General features: G+C 36.2%; 1 protein-coding gene across 2 annotated transcripts; it reads left to right on the top strand.

Annotated features, from left to right (window-relative positions):
* The first annotated feature begins 160 nt into the window (after positions 1-160).
* hpgd (15-hydroxyprostaglandin dehydrogenase) lies at positions 161-11,545 on the top strand. Of its 2 annotated transcripts, XM_073842766.1 has the most exons (7): positions 161-253; positions 413-536; positions 1,131-1,237; positions 1,638-1,734; positions 9,369-9,445; positions 9,684-9,847; positions 10,973-11,545. In XM_073842766.1, exons 1-7 carry the CDS (start codon positions 161-163, stop codon positions 11,094-11,096), a joined length of 786 nt encoding a protein of 261 aa, XP_073698867.1. In that variant the 3' UTR covers positions 11,097-11,545. The 2 variants fall into 2 exon arrangements, with proteins under 2 accessions (XP_073698867.1, XP_073698868.1); XM_073842767.1 differs by lacking the exon at positions 10,973-11,545 and having other exon boundaries at positions 9,649-9,841.
* The last annotated feature ends 12,138 nt before the right edge of the window (positions 11,546-23,683 follow it).

Here is a 23,683-nt window from a genome sequence, read left to right on the forward strand (position 1 = left end):
GCGCTCACAAAATTGTTAGTAATCATCTCTTTGGTGTAAATGACAGTTTGTAAAACGACACTTGGCCGTCTGTGTTTACTGTAGTAATACTCATCTACACGCCCCCTTCTGACTGTACGCCTACATAAAGCAGTGCGCGGTGCGGTCGGCGGTGAGCAGCATGAGTCTCCACGGGAAAGTCGCTCTGGTCACCGGCGGCGCGCAAGGCATCGGAAGAGCCGTGGTGGAACATCTCCTGGAGAGTGGGGCGAAGGTTTCGCTTTGTCAAATTTCTTTTTTAAAATGGACATTGAGGATGTATCCAATTAACTGTTGGGAAAACTAGTTTATTTGCCTGTTTGGGGCAATTATGCGTTTTCATTTATTTATTTGTTTTAGCATTACGTTGTTAATGTACTTTTTGAAAATTCAGGTTGCACTGGTAGACCTGAACCAATCTGTGGGAGAGGAATGTAAAAGTGATCTAGATGGCAAGTTTGGAGAGGATAACTGTATTTTTATCCAGTGTGACGTGACTGACGCGGGAAAACTTAGAGGTAAAATTGTAATTTTTATACTTAGCCTTTTACTTAGAACGTTTAGTTTCTAATCTGGCAGTTTGAAATAGATTTCTTAGAACGAAACTATTATCCACTTTATATTGCGCACCTGTATGTGCAGCGCATCTTGTTCCTAAACAATGTCTCATTGTTTATGAAGTTAATTAGGTCATACTATGCATTCATAGGCCCTCAGGTCATCATCGAGGAATGTTACTGGGTTTAAACACTAGTTTTAACACTATCAAATGTTTAGTTTAGCCTTTTGTTGGGTTCCTTTATTTCTCCAAGACAAGAGTTTATGGGTCGGCGGTGAAGGGATTGTTCATTCCTGTTAAACTTGTTTCTAAAGACACTTACCATAGAGTTTAATTAAATGTTTCTTTGTGGAATGCTGCAGCTGCAAGTCAGGTAAGGGCACATGCAGGCTGACACTGGCTGTGTTTCAAACCGGAGTGAACTGACTAGCTGGACTGCTCATTTGGTTTTAATACACAGCCACTTTGTCCTGCTGTCAAAAGTGGCACTATTGCAGCATTGTTATTAATTATTAGCAACATATGAAACCCCTGCTGCATTTTCTTTCATTAGATGCCTTTCAAAATACAGTGGAGAAGTTTGGTCGGCTGGATATTGTCATCAATAATGCTGGAATCAACAATGAGAAGGACTGGGAAAAGACCATTGAAGTAAATTTGGTGAGTTAAAAATCATTATGCTTGAAATCCAACCTCATTTCATTGAACACATCTCATGATTTACACAGCTAAGAGTGGATCACGTTTCGTGCTTTAGGGCACAACATTCAACCACACTTCAGGATAGGAGTTCAAATTCAGTAAAAAAAAAAAAAAAAATACTCCACCCCCTGCTTCTAGTCCAAAAAATTTCACAATAGCACTTGAAGTAGAAGGAACACAATTATATGGCACTTGTAGGCCTACATGCATTGTATAAAATAATCTACAGATCTTTAAAATTGTAGTATAATAATGTGTTTGTTCATAATAGCAGGCCAATGTCAACATAATCTCACTCTCATAGAAAACATCTGTTCACTATATGCTAGCCGTTTCACACAACTGTTGTCTTCCTCAGACATCTGTCATACAGGGGACGTATTTAGCGCTGGAACACATGAGTAAAGAGTACGAAAAAGAAGGAGGGGTTATTATCAACGTTTCATCTATGGCAGGTAAGATACTGATAGCTTTATCATTTGTCCTACATATGTGCATGTTTTGAAGTTAGCCTAAATGTTTTGTAGCCTGTAGAGAGGGTTACATTACAGTATTTTTTGGTCATTTGCAAACTATAGAATGTGTTAAATATTTGCTCACACCAAAGTAAACATATCTGACCCGGTTATAAGTGCTGCTGTTGTCTCAGTTGCCAAGGATCTGTACCTACAGTTGAAAAATGACACATGCGCAATTATTATGCCTAAATAGGCGTTAATAAATTGCATAATTAATACTGTGCATTTACTGAAGAAAAAAAAATGACTGCCTTGATGATTAAGATGCAAAAGAGTACAAAACAGGTCATTAGGACACACCTTTTCTTTAAGAATGCAGTTTTAAATGAACTCTTATGAACCAAGCAACAGGAGAGCATAAAGCAAATAAAACATCAGAGTCATAATAGCTTGCACAATGTAGACACTTTAACCTACAAAGTGTCTGCTTTTTAAAAAGCCGTTTTTGGCTGACGAAAACGTACCTGATGTGGGAACTTTTTCGCAAGATGCAAAATACCTACATGCAAAATGCCTACAATGCATATGTTTGCCTTTCTGGGCAAATCCTTGGGTATAAATCCTGTGAAAAACATGACTCACAATGAAACAGCTGAAAGATAAGAGATCGAAAAACAAGCTATACTTGCGATTGCGGTTTTATGTCACATTCGCTTTTGTTCATAGTATCAGGTAGGTTTAGGTGTAGTACAGATGGTTTGTTATTTTAAAATGTCACAGAGTCTCGCACATCACGATGGGTCGATGTATAATGCCAGCATGCTATTATTCAAACTATTTTAAGTCATTAGCTTCAGCAAGTATGAAAACGATTGCGGTTTTATGTCACATTCGCCTTTGTTCATAGTATCAGGTAGGTTTAGGTGTAGTACAGATGGTTTGTTATTTTAAAATGTCACAGAGTTATAGCGACACTCATGGGACATTTCAAGTCAGGACTGCGGTGACACGTACAAAACCAACGTCACATAAAACGTACCATATGTACATTAATCTGTTCCGGGGGAAAAAACAACAACACTCTTTTAGTGCCACTCAGTGGACTTTTCACTTGGAATATGTCACAAAATGTACAAGCCGGTACGTATTTTGCATCTTGTTTTGTACTTTTAGTTGTACATAAAAATAAATTAATATCACTTAAAATTAGGGCTGCCCTCGGCTAAAGATTCTCTGGTCGACATCTCGTTAATTTTAAGCATTAGTCCACTTATTACACGTTTATTATTAAACCATGTAAATCATAATAATAAGCCTTTAATTGCCTTTAATAGTCTAATAAATGCTCAAGCACACTCATAAAGCTTGCCACAGTACCGGCAGAAGTAATGATTATGAATGTGTCAAGAAAAAACAGTAAGGAAGCTGGATTAACATTTTAATAATTCATTTTCTTCGTTTTCGTTTTAAGAGATGAAGTCGGCTCTGCAGTAGTGGATGTGCCTGTATTTATCATACAGATTACATAATCTGAGAATATTTATTTGAATTGATTCATTTGAAAGTAGACTCTCTCTCTATATTTTTCATGTCTGTAAGGCAAGTATAGACAGAGTTCCAGAGTTTCGCACTCAAGTACACAGAAACCGAGATGGCAGAAAGTGCTTACATTATTTTACAAAAGTGCAATGTTTTGTTGTCATTCTGAGCGCAGACAAATAAACGAAGAGTCTTTACAGTTTCGAAAGATGTATTACTATCTGTATGACCAAAAATGGAGTATTTTAAGAGCAAGTGACCGCACCGGCGTCTCCATCTGTCATGCAGCATAAGCGTGCTTCTATTCAGCTTCCACACTCTGCACAGACACTTGAATAGCGCATATTTTACTATGTTAACATTGCACTGAGCAACCGCGTAAAATTGCTGCTACTAACGTATTTCAGATGATAAGCCATATTTGAGGTCGATGAATGATGAAGGTCGATTATGTCCTGCCAGATGTACTGCATTACCACATAGACCAGCTGCTAACGGTCTGTCCATCACAGACTGCGTGATTGTTTTATTTTTTGGTGACTAAGCAACTAAAAAGATTTTGGTTGACCAAGCCTCTTCTCGTCAACTAACAGTTAGTCAACTATTAGGGGGCAGCCCTACTTAAAATAAACTTTAAATTGCTTAGAAATACACTCACATGAGATGAATAAGCAGTTTTATTCTACATGAAGCGGGTCGCCCCCTCCTGGATGATAGCATGTTGACTACACAATGAACACAACGTTTTAATGTGATGGGCAGCAGTTAAACAAACTTAATGCAGCCAGTATGTGTCAGTATTAAGTCCAAGACCACTGCATCAAATTAGAATCAAGCATAAAGTAAACAAAAACCTAAGAAAACATTACATTACATTACTGGAACACTCCTTATGTGACCATGTGTCCTCGTTTTTCCAGACATGTCCTGACCAGGATTTCTGAATTGCCTAAAATGTCCAGGTTTTGACCTTTATGTTCCTATAGACGTGTTCTCAAAACTCCTCATACATTATATGTACTTGTACTTGATTTGCTTTGACCGTTCTCTGTAGCTCCTACTTTCTCGCACATCACGATGGGTCGATGTATAATGCCAGCATGCTATTATTCAAACTATTTTAAGTCATTAGCTTCAGCAAGTATGAAAACAATAGGAAAACAAAGCCAAAACCTAGACATTTTAGGTAATTTATGAATACCAGCCAAGACAAGTCTAGAAAAAAAGAGGACATTTGTTCACCGTATACCTTACTTTAATATTGTATAACCCTATCTTTCTCTGCCTTTGTGACTATTCAAACAATAGCAAATACAAGTTCCCACTGAAAAATAGCACCGGCTTTTTACTTAAGCACCCCAGAAGATGCCAAAAATCCCTGGAATCTTAAATCAGCAGCATAACTATTATAAGGTTATCTATCTGCCATCATGTACCTGTGTTTTGAGCTGTTGAGACATAGATAAACTGATTCTTGGCTCTGTTTTGAAGATATGAATATTATTTTGTATATATATATATATGTGTGTGTGCACACAGAGGATGATGAATGGTACGTGGCTTACAGTGATCTTGTTATAACCCCTTCACGCTTCAGACAGGTTTTTAGACTTTAGATTTGAAACAGCCTTTTCATTTGACCGAAAGATGGGATAAAGGATGGTTTATTTCCCTCACTGCCTCTCAGGTTTCTTTAACTAATGTAACACAGGTGATTACCCCTCTTTGTGAGTCGAACAACTCTCACTTTCTGACGACATTAATGGAATTTAGTTTCTGGAGATTGATTTGCTTGATTGATTTCGCTGCCTGCCCCATAAATCAAAAAAAAAAAAAACGTGTCTCTCTGGTCAACCTAGGGTCTGAGCGAAAGTCCATAACACCAACCCCCTGATCCTGATTGGTCGAAACACTGTTTGTTTTTCTGTGGAATAGTTGATAGCACCGATTGTTTTTTTTTTTTTTTGGCATATCTCAGACCCTAGGCTGACCAGAGAGACGCGTTTTTTTTTTACAGTCGATTTATGGGGCAGGCAGCGAGCGGATCGTGAAGAAAGGTCAGCTGAATTTGACACTTTATGTTTCAGGCTTGAAATCGCTGATACAATCTTTAATGCATTGTTTTTCCTTCTGGAGCATCAGTGAGCACTAGAACCTTCTATAATAGTTGCATATGAGTCCCTCAGTTGTCCTCAGTGTGAAAAGATGGATCTCAAAATCATATAGCCATTACTGGAAAGGGTTCCAATACACAAAAAGAAAAACCAAAGAATTGGTGGGACCTGAATGATTTTTCTGAAGAACACCGGCAGTTTGACTGTTTAGGACAAACAAGGGACTCGTGAACAAGTATCACTAAACAAAAAGAAAAACACAGCTGTGGATCATTCAGGTAACAACACAGTATTAAGACTTTTAAACAGGGTCATTTTAACAAATTCAGCTATTTTTGTCTTGTGGACTATATGTAAACGTCTTCTATGTCAAATATCTAAATTACATTTAAAATACATTTTGTGTAATCCCTCTTATTTTGGTAAAATAATTAACGTTTAGCAGATTCTGCAAAGTGTATGTAAACTTTTGACTTCAACTGTACATGACTCCAGTTCATCAATTAATGTCTTGTGAAGCAAAAAACAGTTTTTGTAATAAGAAAATCCATCCATTGCATGTCCTCTGTCAATAATAGGCCTGTATTGCTTTCTACAGTCAGAAAAAAACATTGTCTAAAACAGTGCAAAACAGTTCTAAACAAATATATTGGTGAATTTTGAGGTGTGAGGAGCGTTAATATGGATTATGGACTAATGATTTAGTCAGAAGTAACAGTTTAAAGTTAAAATGCCTTAACAATGGACTTTTTTTTAAGTTTTGCTTTTTACTTTACAAGACCTTAATTAACAGACTGGAATCATATGAATTACTTTGTAAATTACTCAACTGTTTGAACTTACATTCTGACGGCACCCATTTACTAATTGATGTAATGCTAAATTTCGTCAAATATGCTCTGATGAAGAAACAAACTCATCTACATCTCGGATGGCCTGAGGGTATTTTTTGGGTGAACTATTCCTATAAGAAGTTAAATATAGGCTGCCCCTTTAACTCAGACAGCATTGAATTAGTATTAAGGTTTACAGAATATCCAAGTTATTCACCAAAAATTTGGAAATAATAGATAAATTCCTTTTTAATAAATATTTTGTCTTGTACCTGTACTTGTTCTCATTTTTGCCATGAAGAGCTCTGTGGAAAAATGAGCTAGGCTGCCCCGAGATAGTTTTATATTCACAAGTAGCAAATGCTATAAATTAAACAGACAAGATGTAGCTAAAAATAGAACATTATGAATACAATATAAATTATATAATTAAAATCTGTTTCACAGAACAGATAAGTAGAACAGTCTACAAAAGTAATCTTATGTCTAGGACCTAGTTTTAGAGAATATAGGGAGAAAGCTGGTGGATTTATGTAGCAATACGTAACCATCCTGAATGAAAACATGTCTTTTAAGGATGACCTCATTGTTTGGTTTAGGTTTTATAATGATCTTAGCCCTTAATTAAAATGTTTACAGACAAGAAAACTTGATGACTCTCTTTAAGACGTTAATACAGCCAGAATGGGAAACAGAGCCTTCTTTTGTGCAAAAAGTGGGTTATTTACTGCATGTGCATTAATGTTGTGCTTAGAATTGTTCATCCAGAACACACAAGAGCTGTTTAATTGTAAATACTGTCTCAGCTATTTGCCCCTGGCGTCCTTGGCTGCCTCGGTTTGATGCAGCTTGTAAATGTTGTTTATTATAACAAAGCCTCAACGCTACAGGAAACATTGTTCCGTTTAACTTTTCCAATAGCTTTCCACATAAGATAAAGTATAAATTCAATGCTGTGTAGGTATAATATATTTTAACAAGACAATAGGGCAAAATACAGGTTTTATTTTTATATTGGTTCATAAAGCACCAAACTGCCCTATAAAGATTAAAGCATTAGTTTAGGAAATTGTTCTCAGCTCTTTATGTTTCCAAAGAGCTGTTTCACTTTAAACAGACTCAAGAGCTATTAGGATTTTCATGCGTGAATTAAAAAAGAAATCCTCAGCCTTGGAAGATTCTGAGATTTTCCATGACGAAGGTATTGGAAATCATTCACAGGCTTCGTTTTGCTACAGTCTCAATAAGATGAAAACCTCACTCTTTCAAATAACAGACTCTAGTGCCATAGCCCTGATTACAAAACCCTTCATTCAGTCAACTGGAATTATAATGACATGAACTAATATTGTTCCAAAATATTTCAAACATATCTGACTTTCTTTCATCTATGGACAAAAATGAGATATTCTGAAGAATCTTCACGCAGCTCTTTTCCACATAAAGTGAATAGTGAACATGTCTTTTCAAAAATGTTGGGGAAAAAAGCATCATGCATATGGCTCAAACAAGGAACACATTAGCTGCGTTTCTATTACCATTTAAATTGTGCAAATTGAAAATACGGCCAATGGAAACACGTCAATTTCACAAAAACTCCCATATATCGCAAAAAGCTTTTACACTCACATGAGGTGAGCGTTTTCCAGCCAATTCGAAAAAGGAATATATCGCAAAACTGCAATGGAAACAGTTTTCGCATTTACAGGTCACCTTTCGTATGTAAAAGTTACACAGGGTTGCCATGTTTTCACAACAAATCCCGCCCAATTGCTACTAAGTCTAGCCCAATCGTGTTTCGAGGGGGTCCCCTGTTAAAAATCAAGCACTGTTGGTTAAATTACACTTTTTTTATGAGGTTCCCTGGTAAAATTCACATTCCAGGGAATAAATATCAAGTTACTGGGGTCGCTTCAACCCGCAGACATGACAAGCAACCCACAGCAACAGTGTTAAAGTAGCCCAATTCTGCGGAAAAACCATAGACTTGGCAACACTAAAGTCACATGATCATTCTTTAGTGTACTATAATCTCCAAAGAAACACCTCATACATGGCCGCTCTCAAGTATAAGAGTCTTTTCTTGCCATTAATGCTTGGATAACCCCTTATTTACACTGTACGACGTCTGCGGCACATTACGGCTCCGATGCGGCCACTCTAGTCAATACTTGTGTTTATACAAGAGGTGCCACGGCACGTTTCAGAAGCATCCGTGCTGCTTCTCTAAAGATGGATATGTCTCATTTGATTAAAAATAATGGCTAGTGTGGTGGCTGTGATATACGTAAACTTAACAAGGTGCTGGGGTTTTAGTCGCACAACCACATATCAGTTAATGGAAATGTCATTTCGCAAAACTTTGCACTGCAGAAAATATTCTTGTTTCCAGCCAAAATATCTAAAAATTAATTTCAATTAAATCAAAAAAGATTTTCTAGATGAGTAAAAAATATTTACTTGTTTTCAAAGTCAAAATTAAGTGAGTTTTTGCTTAGAACAAGCAAAATAATCTGCCAATGGGGTAATTTCAAACAGAAAACAAGATTATTTTTCTTACCCCATTGGCAGATTATTTTGCTTGCTTCAAGCAAAAACGCACTTAATTTTGACTTAATAATAATTAAGACAATAATTTTTACTCATCTTGAAAATCCTTCTTTATTTTAAGAAACAAGACAAAAAATCTAAGTAAGTTTGCAGTGCGTTTATCAACATTTATAAAAAAAAAATGCAAAAAGTTTTGTGCAAATCTAAAATGCAGCTTTTGAAATTTTAGTCATTCTTGCCTTATAATCTCCTTCTTCAGTGAGCCGAAAATCGAGAACTGTTGAGCCAATGAGTTGAACCAGTCCAAAGAAATAATTAATTCATTGATCGGTTTCTTGAATTTAGTTGTAGATAACAGCTCAATGAAGGGAAAGAATTCTTCTGAAATAACCATTTTCAAACTTTGACCTACTTCTCAGGGATGGTTTCAGAATGCTACTTTTATGGTGCATTTTCGGAGCCTAAAAGACATGGTCATACTCAAAAGTTCCTGTAATTTTTTTTTAATTTGCATACTAATGAAAAAAAATGGTATACAAGGAACAATATGAGGTGAGTAAATAATGGAATTAATATTTGTTTCATTTCCTCCTAGCATTTCTTCATTCTCCTCACCAGCCAGTGTACACAGCAACAAAGCATGGGGTGATTGGATTTTCAAGAGCCATTGCAGTGAGTACATCAATCCTGTCTCACTAGTTTACCATAGGTAAAGTTTACTGTAAGCAAATGTTAATCCATTCCCCACCAGCTGACCCAGTGTGGTTTTCCCAGCCCAGCTTTCCCCCCGAAACTAGAGTAGTTGTGTTTGCTCACAGATAGGATCTCTCAGTCCTGTGTGTTGACACATTCTTTGCGCTGTGTGTGTAATTTAGGCTGACCGTGTTTGGACACGTTTTGTTGTCGGCAGGACGCATCTGAACAGGGCAATTATGGAGTGAGGATCAACACACTGTGCCCAGCCTTCGTGGACACCCCACTCCTTCGCACTGTGGAGCATGAGGAAACAATGGGCAAGTTTGTCAAGTACAAAGATGAATTCAAGCAGAGGATCGACAAGTATGGCGTTCTTAAGTAAGCAGAGTTCAGTTTCTTCTCTATTAGTTTGTCTTAGTAGTTTCGCTTTGTTTGTTATATTCAGTCCCCTCAATAAACAGTTTGCTTAGGCAGAGAGCAACAATGTTTTCTAGATAACAGCAGAAGTCTGTTTCCAGTCCAGACCTTTAAGGCTGCCAATAAATAATCAGTGGATAAAGTCAGGGGTGTCCTGGAGAGCCACTGTCCTGCAAGGTTCAGCTCCAACCCCAATTAAACACACCTGAACCTGCTAATCAAGGTCTTACTAGGCATACTACATTCAGGCAGGTGTGCTAAGGCAATTTGGAGCTAAACTCTGCAGGACAGTGGCCCTCCAGGACCAGGTTTGGACACCCCTGGATAAAGTGCTTTTAAATCTTTAAACCCGCCTTTACTGGAAAATCTAGATATTCATTTTGCACCACCCACTGACTAAAGATGGATTAAACCGTATGTTTTGCTTGCAAGATTTTTGACATGCACTTAAAATGGAATCAAATCAACCTCCTCAATCCCAACAAATCCCTTACAGTATTTTATTTTTTATGCCTCTCCAACACTAAAATATTTGTTGTGTCTTCCTCAAACACACTGTAGACACATGATGGATGAGTTAAAGCATTAGTTCACTCCAGAATTAAAATTTCCTTATAATTTGCTCACTCTTATGTCATCCAAGATGTTGATGTCTTTCTTTCTTCAGTCAAAAAGAAAGTAAGGCTTTTGAGGACCTATTTGGACCTTCAACCTGCTGATTCCTATTGAAGTCCACTATATGGAGTAAAATCCTGGAATGTTTTCCTTAAAAAAACCTTTTTCGACTGAAATAAAGAAAGACGTGGACATCTTGGATGACATGAGAAAGTAAATTATCCAGAAATTGTAATGCAGGAGTGAACTAACTCTTTAATTGAAGTTGCAGTATGTCAACAAGAGCATAGAAAAGATTTGAAAAAGTTTTTTTTGGCAAGAACATTGATTTTAAAACGCAAAAATGAATTGCCTTGTTTGCATGTTTGCTTTTTAAAAATCTAGATTCTTTGCTCAAATGTTGATGTAACATGCTACAGAGGGACAAAAATGTGAAATATGATTTTGTTGTGTCTGTGTGTATATCTACAGACCATCTCTGATTGCAGAAGGAATGCTGCGAATCATAACAGATGAAAGCCTAAATGGAGCCGTGATGAAGATCACCTGTTCTAAAGGCATTCACTTCCACACCTATGAGCCTCTTTCAGCTTGAAATTGGTGCCTTCATCAAACATGTCTGTCTTTTTTCTCTCCTCTCCATTCCTCACCAGAAAATGTAAGTCAAGTGTAGACACCTCAAACAGCTAGTTAAATGATGCAAACCTATACCGCATTTAAGAAATAAACAGGGAATGTATAGATTATGTAAGAGTTTCCTGTTTATCATTTGAGGTTTGGGGAAACCAGAAAGAACTGCAATAGTGGTATTCGGGCCTCTTCCTAAAACTGTCTCCTTTTTTTGAAATTTCCTTGAACATTAATTTGTATATAACGGCTTTAACTGTGAGTAATTGCTTTTGAAAACCAAAACAAAATCATATTTATTGTTTTCATGTCTACCATACCTCAATAACGCGAAATCAACGTTTAGTACAATTCTTGTATATTTTTTGTATAATGTTTTAGATATATGGATATCTTTGTGACAAAGAGAGTATCTTTTATGTATATCTTATCTATATGTATAAATCATACAATAAACTTCTGAAAAAACAAAATGATTTATTTATTTTCTAGCAGCTACAGTGCCTTGCAAAAGTATTCAAACCCCTTCATTTTTTCCCCCCATGTTTTACGTTGCTTATGTTGATGGGGGGGTTTTTTTCACATCAATCTACACTCCATACGCCATAATGACAAAGCAAAACAGAACTGTTACAACTACATAAAGGAGATTTGCACATCAACATTTGGCAATTATCTGCCATTCTTTGCCTCACCTCTTCAAGCTCTGTCAGCTTGGATAGGGTCTGGCAGACATTTTCTGGTTACTCCAGAAATGTTTGATTGGGTTCAAGCCCAGGTTCTGGCTGGGCCATTTAAGGACATTAACAGAGTTGTCAATAAGCTACTCTGTGTGCTTAGGGTCTTTGCCCTGTTAGATAGGAAACCTTCTGCCCAGTGTTTTCATGTGTGATTTCACTGAGGAGAGGATTGAGTCTTGTCACACCACCATAAAGCCCAGATCCATGCAGTGTTGCTTTTTTAAATATATGGCCATCTGCATGGAGCTCAACTAGAGTTACCATCAGGTCATTGGTCACGACTTTAGCCAAGATTCTTCTCCATCAATTGTTCAGTTTGGCTATGAGGCCAGCTCTAGGAAGAGTTGGGGTTGTTTCAAACTTCTTCCATTAAGGGTAACAGAGACTACATGCTTCTGTGAACCTTCAATGCAGCAGATTTTTTCTCAACTCTTCCCCAGATGTGTTGCTTGATGCAATCCTGTCTCTGAGCTCTACAGGAAGTTTTTTTAACCTCAGAGCTTGGTCTTTGCGCTGATATACATTCTCAGCTATTAGGCCTTTTATTAAGACATGTGTGCCTTTCCAAATCTTATCCATTCAATTGAATTTGCCACAGCTTGACTTCACTCAAAGTGTAGTAACATCTACAAGCAATATGTATGCTCCTAAGCTGAATTTCAGCTGTCCCAGATAAAGGTATGAATATTTATGCAATGGAATAATTTTTATTTTTATTTTTAATATATTTGCAAAGATGTTAAAAAACAGCTTTGCCATTATGGTGTATAGAGTGTAGATTTATGATTGTCAAAAAAAGGTAATTTAAAGCAGTTTAACATAGGGCAGCAACATAAGAAGGATATGTATGCTTTCGCAAGGGTCTGTAAATGAATATAGCATAGGCTGTTTTACCAAAACCTAATTTAAAATCTACTTCTGGTCTAGTAGATTTTGTAACCAGCTGCTATATACAATGTTCCTGTCTACATTAAAAAACACACACTGTTCTGGAATGAAAATCCAGAAACAAGTGTCACCTGGCAGCTGTGTTTACATCCATGAAGCTGCAATGTCCAGGAATCTGCATAATTGCCTACTTACCACATTACCAGAAATGGATAACTCCTGAACTTCCACGATTTAGTTACAGGCAAAGTCTTTCTATTTCCAGCAGTGTTATTTTGCTAAATACAAACTAAGAATAAAAGGTTTTCCATGAACTGAAATAAACACAGCCAAAATAATAACATATCAATTGCTAATGGTTTAGTAATAGTACATATTGTGATATGGAACATATCACACCATCTTGGCCAATCAAAACATGGCTTATCTGTTAAAAAAAAAAATTATCGGCCAGACATCAGTGCATGTTACAAAGTCTACACTTAAGTCCAGTTCTATAAATAAACTATACAAGTGCCCTAGTTGGGTCATAGGGGTGGCAATAACAGTTCTCAAAGGCAGTGAATTTTACTTTTTACAATGTGACTTTACAAAATTCCTTTGATGAAACATCACAGAGACTGCCAAGAATGTGATTCTACTTTGATATGACAGCAGATAAAGATATGAAAGTCTATGAGGACTGGGAGGGAGTCGTTTGAATGATGATAGTTTGATAGTCAAAGCTTTCAGTATCGGCATCTGAGGAATTCTTAAAGAAAGTATATGTGTTCTATATTCTACAAATAGTTCCTCACTGAATTCTTGCAAAAGCCACAAGTGAACCATGAATGTGTTATCATCAGTTTTAAAGTAACACTGTCATTATGCAATAGTTTCGGTAATGCAATACACACGGAACAATGCACAGCTATTATACCAGTTGTTAATCTTGGTTAACATTTACTTCCACATAAACCATGACATGTTCATTCACAATACCTAATATAGTCATTCTTGTTAACTCTCTGTAAACGTATTGTATACACAGGCTGCTGGTCTTCTCCTTTAGGTCTTTTAAACAAGGAAAACCGTCAGAGAAAGCACTGAGACAAACTCTGACACACTTTTATTTGTAACTGAAGTGAGAAAAGGCCAGATGAGCCAGGCCATCAAGATCACATTGAAGGCCCTGAGGAAGCTTGGGTGGGGTTTGAGTACAGGTTAAACAGATGAGAAAGCCTTGTTAATCACTAGTAGTATCTCAGCTGAAAGATATGCAGTTCGGTTAGCTCATTGTAGGCAGGAAGTTGTGACATGAGATGAAGAGTGTGTTGAATGACATGCCTTAGTGTTTGTCAAAAAAAAATTTCACGACGTGTAATATATGTTCTTTAAAAGGCAGTTTTTGTATTTATGAGGGATTTTTTGTGTGTCTTTCCAACTTAACTAAAATAACTTCTGGTCAGTTAGGGCCATTCAAAAATAATAAATTAATAAATTAATAAATTAATAAAATAAATAAAAATAAATAAATGCTCTGCTTAAATACATTTTAAAGACGTTTCTTTGTTAGATTGTACAGCTTGTATTAGCAATGTTCTATTTTTGTGTGTTTTCAGATATCATTTTACATTGCCGACCATAAAAGAACACTTTATGTTTATATTATATGCACTTCTGAGGCCGTAAACACAGATATATGTCAGACAGATTCTGAACTTCTACTGGTATTTATTTTTGCCCTTCTACTGGTATTTTTGTCATTTCCTGACCCGGGTTGGTGTAACTCATGTTCACTTTGGCAAGTGATGTGCAATCAAGCAGATTTGTTAGAAAGCAGCAGAAATGTTCTTCCACTGAGAGTTTCACTGGAGTGTTTTGGCACTCCTCCATGAGTAATAGTTCGGAGAAAGGAGAGAGGTTGAATGTTTCTTGTGTCTCTGGCATTTTGTCTGCAAATGTTTAGCTTTTGGTCACAGATGCAATACTTCAAGAAGAAGACCAGCAGTTTTGACACATGCACTTGGTCTAATCTTGTATTGGAGGAGGGGAACAAAGTTGTCATGCACAAGTTTCCAGAATACAAATGTGATAATTTAATCTGTCATGCATTTGCTCTGACTGCTGCTTTGAATTTGTAAGGAGAAGATGGATAAATAACAACTAGAAAGTTATCATTCTAATTAAACAGTGACTTTTGTGGCTCAGTCTGTTATTTTTGTTGACAGGTGGAATCACTGACACAGCACAGTAATCCAGGATTATGCAGGTCATTTTACACAAAGTATTTATCTTTAACAGCGTGTTGATAGTTTCTTGGCGCCCCCCTCAGGACAAATTAGATCAGACAAATCAAACAGTGTCATTTATTAAAACGTGTATTTTCGCATCCTCTCATACACAGTCAATACTTTAAGTCACACATAAGACAAATTTATTAAGAAATAGATTTAGATATGACTATAGACATGTATAGCATGTGTTTAGGCTAAATTAGCTGCATCATCGTACCGCGTTCAAACAACATCCGTCAACGTTTGTTTATATTAGCAATCCACTTTTACGGTGCTGTTGGATAGATTCAAACTCTTTATATGCTTTATATAGTATTATTACATTACATGATTAATTTCTGCTTTTCAAACATGGCTTTTGTTTCGAACAAACTTAACTTAAAGACAAAAACTGCATTTCTAGAAAAGTTGTACTGTGGACTTTGGTAGAGATCGCTGTTTTTCGCATCTCTGTGAGAGTTTAATACTGTGCAGATGTCTAGACCCACTACTTCACTGTTTATTTGCCTAGATACTTTGGGTGTAATTCATCGGCAGTCCTGGAGGGGTTTAAGTGTTTTTAAACATTGTTTAGAACTACAAGCAACTGTCAACTAGGACAGATTACAGAGTGGGCCAGTGGGACTATTACCTCGAGGTCTCTGGCTTGAGACTCAGAAATAAGACATTAAAAAAGTAAAATGCATATAGACAGATGAATAGCACTTAAATGTGTAACGTGTAACAAATGTCTAAAAGCCCATACATATATGACATATTGGCCTTAAATTTAAAGTAATATGTTACCTATAAAGCATACTGTATAATTTTCCCATAAATAGTTACATTCTCTGGGTAAATGAAGATATAAGTTTATAACATATATACAATCTCCTTATTAAAATTAGTATATTGACATATTTTATTTATTTGTTAGTTTGATGTTTGCTTGCTTGCAATGTTATTTCCTATCATTTGGACAAAATCTTAAAATTTAAATAACAGATCAATGATAACAGATAAATAAATCATTTACTATGAGTCACTATGCCCCTTTTTTAAGTTAAAAAAAACCTCTCTTTATGGGTCAGGTTGGCCGTGGTCTGAATGAAATATTTGGCAGGCCTTTTTAGTTTCCAAATCCAAATCTGACCTTGACAAAATGTATTAAAACTGAGGTAAAACAAAAATAGATTTGAGTATTTACAACAAAGAAAGGCTAAAAGCTGTGATAAGAGACATCCCTTCCCCTAAGATTAAATGACAACACAAGATGTCAAGTCGGCCTACATAGTCTCTGGGATGTCTCACTCCCTTTTACGTCACCCGTCCATTTAATAGAGGTTTCTAGTTCAGTTCACACTGGGAGCAAATCTTGACACATTTGAAGCAATCTGTAGGACAGGCAAGGATCAAAAAAGGAACAGTGTAATAACACAGACAGTTAACGGCTGCTTTTGAATCATTCAAGAGTGTAATGGTGCTCCTACTAAGCAAAAAAACTCCCTTCAGTTTCAATCTCAAGCATGCCTCAGACCTTGTCAAAGTATTACAACTTTAAATCTCTTCCTGGGAAAAAGCTTGGTTTCTCAGATTTATTTGACAGGATGTGTTTAATGAAGTAGTCAATTGTAATTTCAAGAATATAACAGATGAAGTCCAAAGATTACATACACCTTAAATAATCTGCTAAATGTTAATTATTTTACCAAGAAAACCTAATGCAGCGCGGATTGATGGAAACGGAAAGAATATAGTGCCGATTAAAACTGAGGTATGATTTTTGTCAGGAGTGTTTTTTGTGATGTAAATTAATCAAGCTTTGAAACACATATATTTTTTTCACGTAAAAACGCACAGTTTTGAGGCCCCGGAAACTAACCGTGACTACTTTCTTGAAAAACTTCCAGCGGCCAGAACTCTGACCAGGGAGGTGAACGCAGTGTGGGTCAGTGTGTATACACTATAGTGCTGATAAGGATTGAATACAACTTAATGTCTTAAATGCTCGAACTAACCCTTTAAGAGCCGGGGGGCGAAAACTTTTGGAATTTAAAGATGAGGGTAAATTTAACTTATTTTGTCTTCTGGGGAACATGTAAGTATCTTCTGAAGGGCAGTACTAAATAAAAAAGATGATGTTTAGGCAAAATAAGAAAAATGTACACTTCTTTATTCTGTTCAAAAGTTTACACCCCTGGCTCTTAATGCATTTTTTTAAAGCATTATTAAGCGTTTGAACTTTCTGTAATAGTTGCAAATGTGTCCCTTAGCTGTCCTCAGTGTGAAAGATGGATCTCAAAAATCATACAGTAATTATTGGAAAGAGTTCAAAACCAAAGTTTTAAAAAGTATTAAAAATAAAACCAGTTTAACTGGACAAACAAGGGACTCATGAACAACTATCAAACAACTATTTAGCTGTGGACCATTCAGGTACAACACAGTATTAAGTGTATGTAAACATTTGAATGTCATTTTTAAAAATGAAACTATTATTTTCTCTTGCAGACTATTTGTAAACGTATTTTTATGTGAAATATCTTATGCAGGTCAGTTTAAAAAAAAAAAAAAAAAAAAAGCATGCATTTAGTATGATCTCTTGTTTTGGTAAAATAATCAATTTTCCAGATTTTGCAAGGTGTATGTAAACTTATGACCTCAACTGTATGTTTGTTAAATCAATCAATCAATAAATAAGTAAATGTTGAGCACCAGAGAAAAATATTAAGCAAACACTATTTATATACTATATTATATTATATATACACATTTTTTCCTAATCATTTATGCATTTACATTTATGCATTAAGCAGATGCTTTTATCCAAAGTGACTAACAAAAGAGAAACAAATCAATTCACCAAAGAGCCAATAATCATTGTAGTACTTACTATTTTTATTTAATATATATATTATTTTAAAAAATATATATATTTATATATTAAAAAAAATTCTGAGTTAGTAGTTTAGTGTATGATTATGATTATTATTTTATTTATTTGTGATATTTTGTATTTAGATAAAAAAAAGTTTTTAGTAAAATTCTTTACAGTAGACATATTAATTAATGCAGACTATTAATACTAAAATTTCTGTTAATAACTAATATCCCAAAAACAAGTAAATACACCATTTGTTACTTGAAATAAAAAAGGTATATCCATAAACAGTAATTTCCCTTAGCTAATATAAAACACAGGCCAAAAAATAAATAAATAAATAATCAGTTAAAGAAGTTTTAGGTGAAAAGTCACAAAGTAGCTGTACAAACACATAAATGATTTCTAAGAAGCGAAAATCTAGATGACCCAAAAGTGTCCTCCCTTGTCGGAGGGAAGAGGAAATGTGCAAACATGCCATTATTGTTGGCAGAGAGGGAGACAAATCTAAGATAAGCAAGAGGTGTTTAGTTCATATATTCTTTAGGAACTATGGTGGGAAAATCGAACACAATATTCTATTTTCTGCCAGTTCCAGTAGTGCATACAGGAGATATCGTCAATGTAAACACAACAGGGATGGTCTCTTGGGATTGTGTCCGTAGGCATTGTAAACTCTGCTGCTTTTGCACACATTGCCAAATAAAACTTCTAAATGACATTTAAAAGATATTTTGCACATAATAGGACATATATAGAGACTGTGCAACTTGTGGAAAATATCACTGTGTACATTTCCACTTGTGTTGCTAAGGACTTGAGACTCAATCAGCTCGCAGGTTTACCGAGAACCCCGTAATGTTTATCTTACATCAGGGGAGCCAAGTGGCCCAAATACTTGCCTATGTGCTCGTTTCTGATGATAAGATGTTATTGTAGGGCTTCCCATGAGCATGTGAAAACTGTTTTGACTGGCAGGCAATGAGGTCTTGGCGGCTGGCCAAGGATAATAACTCGGCTCCTATTGGCAAAGAAAATAAGCATTGAGAGTGGTGTAAATTTGTAATCAAGCGACTTGGAGGAAATTCTTTTCGGAACAAAACAATGAAATAAAATGTACGCTAATTTAAGAGGTTAGCAAAAGAGACTCCCAGAGAACAAATATTTAGCCCATAAAGCAACATAAACACGTAATGCAATTAGCTTGATGTTATTAATATTGTAAATGTTCTCTATTATATATCCGTGAATATTTTACTTAAAACTGAAAATGAATACTTGGCTAACAAAAATTCTAAGAATGTTAGGTAACACTTTACAATAAGGTTCAGTTAGTTCATGTAAGTTAATGTATTAACTAACATGAAAAAACAATGAACACTACAGTATTTATTAATCTTTGTTAATGTTATTTAAAGAAAATAGTCATTCATTGTTATTCATTCACAGTGCATAATGTAAACAAACACAACTTGTGATTTTAATAATACATTAGTAAATGTTGAAATTAACAAAGATTAATAAATGCTGTAGAAGTATTGTTCATTCTTAGTTCATGTTTGCTAAATCAGTTAACTAATTCTAACGTTCTCATTAAGTTATGAAAATTGTATTTTTGATTGTTCTCTTAACATTTAGTTATGCAAACATATAAATCGTTAAGGGAAATTTCCATTTTATCATTTTAGAATGTTCGCTAGAGCGGTATTTCTCAACTGGTGGGTCGCACGACCATTCTGAATGGGTCGCGGGAGTGTACAATCAAAGAAACAACGAAAAACGTAATTCTAAATGTTTTATGGTGGAAGACTTTTATTTTTAGAAACGTGCGTGGAAGCTGTTGGCACTTCTGTATGTCAAAGCCTGTCTGAAAAAACGCACTGTCCTGATTTAGTATCTGCGGTCCGATAATTTGTTGCTGTCAAGTTTAATGTCAGTGCCATTATTCTATCGTTATTTTCATAAAATTGGTACGGAAACAAAAAGTCTCTCACCTTTCAATATATTACTGTGCTCGTAGCCCGCACTCTTCAAATGCCCGCTCAAATTCCGCAGATTCTTCCCATATCAGGCATCAGCATCAATGCCTCTCATTTACTTTGATTGGAGTGACGTTAAACGTTGCTGAACTGAATTGTGGGTCTTTTTTTACAATAGAAAGTGCATCTCTGTGCTCACATACTGCATTTTAATGCAGCCAAATTCTCAATGATACGGTTTTCATTGATATATTTCATAGATATGTTGATATATTGTACTGTTTCTGTTGTCTGACAATAGGGTCAATAATTAAGACTATAACCAGCTCTCGACTAGACTATAACCAGATACTACTCTAAACTAAAATCTTGATTTATAATCACAACATTGTCTAATGAAATCAAATACACATTCGATTAAGACAATGGCTGCTCTGTGATTTCGGCTACACTTGCATGTATAATAGAGTTAGAAGCAACAGAATTGCTGTAAATGTAGGTACTACATTTAAATTTGAACGTACTTCATGACCGTTAAAACAGTGCGTTCTATATAGTATGAATATGGGTAGTATGAATGGAATTCGGACGCACTACATCCGCCACGTCTCCACTTTCCGCCATTTTCTCTCCTCTCCTGGAGCCCGAAGTGTCCATGGTATGTGTACTGCAGAATTCGGGCGGAATGCAGTAGGTTATCCGGGTACTTCTCGCCTACTGTATTTCGAATACTATGTATTCGGACATACTACTCGCCTCACATACTGTTTTTCGCATTCTATATAGTAGGGAAGTATGCAATTTTGGACGCAGCGAATATCTTTTTTCTGAAAGTGCTGCTCCTCTGCTGCTCACTGAACAGAGCAAGTGCAGAGAGAAAGAGAACGCGTGCTGGTAAAGCAAAACCTCACGCTCATGCGGCAGTATCGGAGTTTATCCAAGAAGTCGCTAGATTTGTCTCTAGGCGCTTAAAAAAAAAAAAAGACGCTAAGGGGGTCTAAAAAGTCGCTAAATCTAGTGGCACAGTCTGCAGGCATTGCCCGTGGCAGAAGTTGACAGCTTTTCAACATTTCAAGCGCCAATGCAGACATCAGCCAATCAGATCGCATTAAGCAAATTTACTAGCGCAGACGGTAGCCAATCGTGTTTGAACTAGATGTGATTGGCTGTCATCACTTCAGACACGTCCTTCATCTGCCGATTTTTGATCGATATTTACAAGTAGTGATGGGAAGTTCGGATCATTTTACCGACTCGGATCTTTGAGTCTCCTTCAGCAAAATGAACGAATCTTTTTTCGAGTCATTTCGTTAATTTTACCAAAATATAATTAAAAAGCTACGTGTTACTTCCATAACACATGTACTGCTTGTACAAACGTTGATTACACTACAAACAAGACAAAACTATAATACTATTAGAAAAAGAAAAGGTTAATTCATTGTTTACCTGGGTCTTCAGTCTATGATTAGCTCCCTCACCTCTATCTGTACAGGTTTGAGTCGTTCGTTCATCACGTGACAGCCCCATATGCTTTACCTATGCTGCCTGAGCCGGAAACAAAATTGATTAGTTAATTTCTCGAGTCTTCGGGTTTGAGTCGTTCGTTCATAGTTGCGCAATTGCACATGCGCGACTGAACGAATCACTCCCCGAGACGACTCGTTCTTCCCGAGTCACATTAAAGATTCGTTCAAAATGAACGAATCGCTCAAGAACGACCCATCACTATTTACAAGTCGAGGAATGGCCAAAAAAAAGTTTTTTGTTGCTCTCAGCCGTTCTCAATGCTTTCTCTGCTCCACTTTCAATCCCATAATGCAACGCACAAGCATTTAAGCTCAACTTCCACAGGAATGAATTGAAACCGATAGCTTTGCTGCGCTCGTAAGAGTGGGCACGGCCATTTTGTAAATTTTATGGGTCTTGTGTCCGGTCTCATCCCTGTCCAGTTATTTTTAGCTGTACAAAAAAGCTTGTTTTGCTGCTTGATATTATATTATCTTAATTATGAGCACACTGGTTTGACGTGCAAACAGTTTTACTGTTTACCTCAAGTTATTCTTCTTAGTTGCCTATAGCGGCTAATGAACCAGAAGTCTTAGCTATTCGCTTACTTCTACGTTAAAAAAATAAGTGCAAAAGAAACTATGAGCATGGAACGTGTACTAATAAATCCCATAACTGGTACTTCATGTGCTAGCTGGGAAGGATTTGATATTCATTTTATTCAGGAGCAGTTTTTCATGTTTCATTAACAGTTCATGTTGCTATTGTGTATTCACCATTGCACTGCCGTTTTGAAAATATTATTAAAGATTGACGTTACATTTATTCATAACTTTGAGACAAAGAATGTTAAGAATGTTCCTTGTTAATTACGTAGCTTTTTAACTTATTAAACACTCATTTCAGAATCAAAATACAGCGTCATATACCTGCAAGTCAAGGACATAGCAAGTAAACTCATCTGTGATTCTAATTATAGCTTTCTCATTTCTCTCTCTTCATCTCATTTGCTTATGCCCTCCAACCTTTAAAAATACTCTCATTAACTTGAGTGATTAGCTCAATTAGCCTCGCGCTGCTCGAGAGGTGCAGATGCCGGCATGGCCGCGACAAACTAATCAGGAAGGTAAAGAGTTCATAGACATGCATGAGGTCCTGCTAATTAGGAGTGAAAATGAACCTAATGTGGAGGGATCTGGAATGGCGAGGCTGGTGGAATGGAACGAGGGGAGCTTGCATAAACATACACGCTTTAAGAAAGAGGAGGAATGCAAAAAGTGTTCCCTCTCACCCACTTCACCAAGTCGTTTCTCTCATCTCCCCCACCCGTCTTTCAGGACAATGATTAATGAGAGCAGGGGATTACAGCAGCGCTGGAGAGCAACAGAGCCGTGCGTTCAACGGCCAATCAGCAAAACCTAATGACACATTCATTATGAATGGATCCCTGTTCTCATCGTTCATTCACGCTTTTCTTTTTTTAAATAAAACCCGAGTAGGATTATTATTGCAATCTGCTTCTTATTCATCTAGAAACCATCATTCCAACATTACATCATGGTCCAGCTCCAATCTATCCAGTTACAGTCAAGCAAACTTCCCAGTTTAAAAGACTAATTGTCTTGAATGTTGTGGGACACTTTATTTTCTCTCAATTCATTCATGTCAGAATGGCTGAGCAGATTTCAAATTAGGTGTGCAGCCTGTACCTGTGCTCTAAAGTTAGACCAAACAAACTGCAGAAGCTGATGATATGGAATGGAGATTTGATGAGCCTAATAAGGTCATTCATTCTAATCTCACAGACGTTTGGGTTGAGTATGATTTTTTTGCTGATGTTTTTGAATGGAAAACAGTATATTTGAAATACATTTTCTATTTGATTATTTTAACATTTTATTCTTGTCAAAGCTGAATTATCAACATCATTACTCTAGTCTTTAGTCACATGATCCTTCAGAAATCATTCTAATATGTTGATATGCTGATCAATAAAAATTCATTATTATCAATGCTGAAAAAAATACTGACCCTCAACTTGAACAGTAGTGCAAAGTGACACATTTGAAAATGTACAGAAAACAACTCTTTAAAAAAATGCAGGGTGAAATATGGACAAACCCACACTAAAAAACTCAAATGGAGCCTGCTGGGTTATTTAATTGGGCTGTTTTTAATATTTTTCACCCAGGTGCTGAGTGTTTTTTCTACACTCTAAAAAATGCAGAAAAACCATCTTTAATATCTTTACTATCTTTACAGTCTTTATTCCTGAACAAGGGAATTAGCACTATTTCAACGGT

Source organism: Garra rufa, chromosome 6 (genome assembly GCF_049309525.1).
Source record: "Garra rufa chromosome 6, GarRuf1.0, whole genome shotgun sequence".
NCBI classification, from domain to species: Eukaryota; Metazoa; Chordata; class Actinopteri; order Cypriniformes; family Cyprinidae; genus Garra; species Garra rufa.

What these genes read in the sequence shown, in the direction of transcription:
- hpgd (XM_073842766.1), top strand. Translation starts at nt 161, where the DNA reads ATGAGTCTCCACGGGAAAGTCGCTCTGGTCACCGGCGGCGCGCAAGGC. An exon ending in TCCTGGAGAGTGGGGCGAAG is followed by an intron (nt 254 to 412) that starts GTTTCGCTTTGT and finishes TTGAAAATTCAG; the next exon opens with GTTGCACTGGTAGACCTGAA. An exon ending in CAACGTTTCATCTATGGCAG is followed by an intron (nt 1,735 to 9,368) that starts GTAAGATACTGA and finishes ATTTCCTCCTAG; the next exon opens with CATTTCTTCATTCTCCTCAC.